Source organism: Neltuma alba, unplaced genomic scaffold (genome assembly GCF_004799145.2).
Source record: "Neltuma alba isolate B1F8T4 unplaced genomic scaffold, ASM479914v2 tig00003226_pilon, whole genome shotgun sequence".
Lineage (NCBI taxonomy): Eukaryota > Viridiplantae > Streptophyta > Magnoliopsida > Fabales > Fabaceae > Neltuma > Neltuma alba.
In genome coordinates this window covers 300,278-305,611 of record NW_021633195.1, presented here as the reverse complement: position 1 = coordinate 305,611, position 5,334 = coordinate 300,278, and the positions used below count along the sequence as shown (strand labels likewise).

Sequence of the window (5,334 nt, the reverse complement as noted above, 5' to 3'; positions counted from 1 at the left end):
TTACATTGGATATCCTAATAAATAATTCTTTTTTTTTTATAAGAAATAACTATGGCTAATGACTTGTGTTTATTTATAAGAGATATTAGAGGATGTCTCAAATTTTTTTATATTAATTTTTCATTTTTCTTTCATTTAATTACTCATTTTAATAAAAATATGTTTACTATCAGTCTATCACTCGACTGCACATTCTCTTTCTTACGCAATCATATTTTAATATTTTTTTTATTCTCCCTCCTGTACTCTCTCCCAATAACTAAATGTATTTATATTTAAGAAAAAAAATTATATTTTTTTCACATATTTATTATCTCTAACCAATTCTGACTAACTTTTTTTTAAATTAACCTGATTGGTTTAACTGTTCTTATGGCCTTATGGGGAAAAAACGGATGGAATACTAGATAGCTATCATCAATATATTTGAAAAAAGAGAAGATGCTAATAGCTGGACGGATAACCACAGCTGAGCAATGAGCTGGGAGGGAGAAGATTTGATTATCGCCGGCTGAATAAGAAAAGACGCCAAGAGGAGAAGGTAGGTGTCTTCGTCAAGGCTGAAACGTGAATAAAGTATATCTAAATAAAATAAATAAAGAAATGAAAAAGAAAATATTGTGTTGCGTTGTTGCACCCATGTGCAGGGGAATGCTTTTCGGTTTGCTTTTTGTGGGTAACTTTGGGAGAGTCGTCAGCAACAGTAAAACCGGACATGTTAAGTTACACAGAGACCGTCCATGCGAACAGAGGAGGCCCACTTGCACAGAGCTGCCTGCACGGATCCTATTTGTGTCTTGTTCCTTGGCCCCTCCCACCGATATTCATTGGGAGTTTCAGAATTTGTTCGCTTGGTTACAGAAAGTGAATTACGGTGGCATTGAGTGCTCTAGAGTTACCTATCATGAGCATGTTTGGATACAAGTAGTGAGAAACTATTTACCCGATGTCATAAATTAATTATGATTAAAAAGCTGATTTTGAAAATTTCAATCAATAATTCAGAAAAGCCCTATAACTCAAGCGAATAAATTTCAAACAGAGGTTATAATATGGTGGCTAACCTGCCAAAAAGTAATAGATTGGATTGATAAAATACGAGCTCATTTTGAGATTAATCCTTTCAACTAGCACCTGCCAACTCGAGCTTTGGGTAGGTAGGCTAGCCTTTTTTATTATTATTGTTTTTAGTTAGTTTAATTTTAATGAGAAAGAATTTATCATTTTCATTCAATTTAAATATTGTTTAATATTTTATTAAATACTTTGATTCTAAATTAATCTCTCATTTTATTTATTATTTTATATTTTTATATTAATAAAACAACTATTAAAAATAGATTATTTGTTTATATTTGCAAGTCTTGATATTAATTTAATTATGTAGTTATTTGAAAATATAAAAATAAGTAGGATCTAATCTATAAAATTTTGTAATTTAATTTGAAAAATTAAAAATATGTGTAAAATATGTAAAAAAAGAAATTTAAAGAAAAACCCACTCAGGCTCGAGAGGTAGGTTCTTTCAAGAGGATATGCATGGGCTCCAACCCGTGATGGACTGGCCCATAACTAGTCGCGCTGCCTACATCACCAGCTCTAGCGCCAAACCCCCTACGCCGATTCTCGATCCTCCGGTTTAGAGTTTTGACTTGTGAATGAGACAATTTGATTGAATTTTGTAATTTTTTACTCTTCTTGTTAAGCATGAAACAAAGTTGTTTTCAGTCAAAGTTAAAAAGAAAATAATTCGTAGAATTCATGCTTGAGTAACTTGTTAAATTTTTTATGGTTTGTGCTGACCACAAGACCTTTTTCATACATATCGTTGGGAATTGAATTTCTAACTAGATATTTAGGGAATTTAATTAAAAGTCAACTGTCTTAGGCCCTAGTTATTAATTAGTTGTTTGATTCATTTAACAAAAAAAAACGTGTTAGAGTATTGTTAATAATAGAAGAAGTGAGTCATGAGACTTGTTTAGTCATGATCAACTCTTCAAACCGAAGTTATTTTGTGTGTTTTGCTAGTAGTTGTAGAAAATGATATTAATAAAACGTAGTTTAGAAAAATCCAGTTTTGGAAAAACAAGCTTCTACTTGTATTAAAAAAAACTAAGATTTGGGGAAAAAACGTAATTTAACAAAATCAATCAAGCAAGCATTCAATGACAACAATGTTTGCAAAAGTGAGTTTTGAATCTCCTAATTGGTATATCCAGACACATGATTAAAAATTGTAAGAAATTATGTATGGTGAAATTTGGGTTCACCAAAACTAATTTTTTTTTTTTGAATTAAAGAGCACTAACAACAAGACATCGTGAATGAATCCAAAATTATAATAATATCTTATTTACAAAGAAATTTCCTTACCATTAAACTGTAAGGTGATTGACGCCAAAAAAATTTTCAGACTTAACTTTTTTTGCTCGTTCTGACTTAAATTCCCATTAAATATCACTATGTTTCTCTATATAAGTCACTTGCAGGAGAAAAATTTATTTTCGAATATAAATCACTTATAAGATAATTACTTACTTTTTCTTTTAACCCAATTTTGCTTCATTTAAATATAAAAAGATATGTGAAAGAATATATGCAGCATTTTTTTCCCCCAACACCCTTTTCATGTGAAAGGATGCATCTCTGATGCGAGAGAAAATTTCTGTGCGAAAGTGTGAATTAAATTCGGGGGAGGAGGTTAATAAATGAAAAGAAAACTGAAAACCAGTTCTTAATGAAAACTGAAAAGCATGAGAGAGAGGGAGAGGGTGTAAAAGGGGCATTTGCGGCAAAATGACGACGATGCTTTCTTGCCTTTGGAAGCTTGTGAGCTCCTTTACTTAAAATCCGGCATGCACCCACTGGGAAAGATACCCTTCCACGCGCTTTCAAACCCTAAAACTACAAGGTCAAAAAGAAAAAAAAAACCTAAAACTACAAACCGTTTGTCTCCTTCAAAGTGAACTCATAGTTGCTCAAGCAGCAGCAGGAATTCCATTTCTTCTAATTTTGTCAAAAATTTTATATATAGTTTGATAAAAAAAAAAAAGGATCTGACACGTAAATCCTGACCGTCAGATCAAAGACCACATGCAATGGAGAAATTCTTACCCTTTTTTTTTTGACCTGAGAAATTCTTACCAGTTACCACTTAGTTGTCGTCCTTTGCAGTTTATGGTCCCAACAATTTAAAAGTAATAGTAGTTCGTTGTGTAAGTTTTGTGTGTGGCCCTATCTACCCGCTCAGCCCAATCCCATACTTAGCTCGCGTTGCCCCCGCCAAGGTCTATAAATTAGGTCGCAACCCCTCACATTTTCCTTCACACAACCTCCTCACAACTTCCCTCATCTTCTCTGAGTCGTTGCTCTGCTTGCTTCAAGCCTGTGTGTCAAAGTAATAGTCTTTTGGCTCTAGTTTGAATTATTCTGAGCTCCCAGGAAGAGGAGGAGGAAGAAGAAGAAGGAAGCTGATAGTTTCTTTCTGTGTGTTGTTTGTTCAGGAAAAGAAAAATGGCTCACCTGGGGTTGCTTGTCGTAACGGCTTTTCTCTTGGTGGTTTCCTCCGCCCATGGATCCGGCGGCGGAGGGTGGACGGACGCCCACGCTACCTTTTATGGAGGAAGTGACGCTTCAGGGACAATGGGTAAGTGCAAAACAATGAATTTAGGCATAAAATGTCACACATTTACCAGAAAGTTTGGATCTTGAAGCTTTTGGAGGAGACCCATTTGGCTAATTTTATTTTTTTGAAAATGTGCAGGCGGTGCTTGTGGGTACGGGAATCTGTACAGCCAGGGGTATGGGACCAACACGGCTGCTCTGAGCACTGCTCTGTTCAACAATGGCTTGAGCTGTGGTTCTTGCTTTGAGATTAAGTGTGCCAATGATGCTAAATGGTGCCTCCCTGGCTCCATTGTGGTCACAGCCACCAATTTCTGCCCTCCAAACAATGCCTTACCCAACAATGCCGGCGGCTGGTGCAACCCTCCCCTCCAACACTTTGACCTCGCCCAGCCCGTCTTCCTCCGCATCGCCCAGTACCGAGCCGGAATCGTCCCTGTGGCCTACCGAAGGTAACATTTTGTTCGGACGATATTGTTGAGAATGTTCAAGTGTGGGTAGCCATGAGATTGATATATAAGAAATTTGTTTTGTGTAGGGTACCCTGCAGGAGAAAGGGAGGTATGAGGTTCACAATCAATGGACACTCGTACTTCAACCTAGTCCTCATCACCAATGTGGGAGGCGCCGGAGATGTTCATGCGGTGGCCATTAAAGGGTCTAGGACCGGCTGGATGCCAATGTCAAGGAACTGGGGTCAGAACTGGCAGAGCAACAACCACCTTAACGGACAAAGCCTGTCCTTTAAGGTCACAACCAGCGATGGTCGCACTGTAGTCTCTAACAACGTTGCTCCAGCAGGCTGGTCCTTTGGCCAAACCTTCACTGGCGCTCAGTTCAACTAAAAGCTTCAACCTCAAATCCCCTGATTTATGATATGTTATAGATTATATAGATAGGATCTTGAATTGGATATCCTCAATTCAAGTTTTAGTTAGGTGACTCTCTAGTATACTAAGATATTAGATAGTATGCTACTGTATGTCTGTGGGGGAAGTTTTTTTTCTTTTTTTTGCCTTTTTGGGTCAGAAAATGAGAAGGGCTTATTTTTGAAATGGCTCTTCATCGTTTTGGGTGTGAGTTAGGCTGTGTCAGTGTAGGGTTCCAGAAGATTCATGCGGTCTTTTTTTTAATTTTTTGGGGAAGTATTTTTGAGCTTTTGCTGCTGAAGAAGAGTTAGCAGCCGAAGTGGTAATTTGGGGGTTAAAGAGCTTACTGGAAGAGGTGGAATCTGGGGACTACCCGCCAGTTAGTGTTTGAAGGAATATGAATTAACAAGTTTCCTTTTCTTTTCCTTTGTGGTTGTGATTTTTCTCCTTTTGGTGGAGAGTTTGTGAGAAGCAGTGTTTGCTTTCTCTAATCAAAATTGTAAAACAGCTTTGGCTGTAGTTATGTTGTTGTGCATTTATCTCTGGTTGTATCAGAGACTCGTCAAGTTGTAACTTCTTATTTCGGCTTGTAATTTCAAGTTCAGTTTATTTTTACTACCTGCTCTTCTTTCAATTTTACTCCAGGTCCTTTATATAAAAGCCAAATAATTCAAACTTAATTATATTAAATGAGACTAGCTAATTATTAGCATAATTTAACAGGATACGAATGAAAAATGATCTTAAAAATTTATCATTTTCAAACAGTAACTAGTTCTACCGGGAAAAAAAAATATTACCAAAGCTCCACTTAGTACTTACTACTCTCCTTTAGCTT

At 36.3% G+C, this 5,334-nt stretch overlaps 1 protein-coding gene across 1 annotated transcript; it reads left to right on the top strand.

Moving 5' to 3' along the window:
* Positions 1–3,322: 3,322 nt before the first annotated feature.
* On the top strand, positions 3,323–5,111 carry LOC114740987 (expansin-A1). The gene is made up of 4 exons (XM_028929244.1): positions 3,323–3,400; positions 3,507–3,649; positions 3,767–4,079; positions 4,166–5,111. The coding sequence occupies exons 2-4, from the start codon at positions 3,517–3,519 to the stop codon at positions 4,470–4,472; spliced, it is 753 nt and encodes a 250-aa protein (XP_028785077.1). The 5' UTR covers positions 3,323–3,400; positions 3,507–3,516; the 3' UTR covers positions 4,473–5,111.
* The last annotated feature ends 223 nt before the right edge of the window (positions 5,112–5,334 follow it).

What these genes read in the sequence shown, in the direction of transcription:
- LOC114740987 (XM_028929244.1), top strand. Translation starts at nt 3,517, where the DNA reads ATGGCTCACCTGGGGTTGCTTGTCGTAACGGCTTTTCTCTTGGTGGTT. An exon ending in TGACGCTTCAGGGACAATGG is followed by an intron (nt 3,650 to 3,766) that starts GTAAGTGCAAAA and finishes GAAAATGTGCAG; the next exon opens with GCGGTGCTTGTGGGTACGGG. An exon ending in GTCCCTGTGGCCTACCGAAG is followed by an intron (nt 4,080 to 4,165) that starts GTAACATTTTGT and finishes TGTTTTGTGTAG; the next exon opens with GGTACCCTGCAGGAGAAAGG.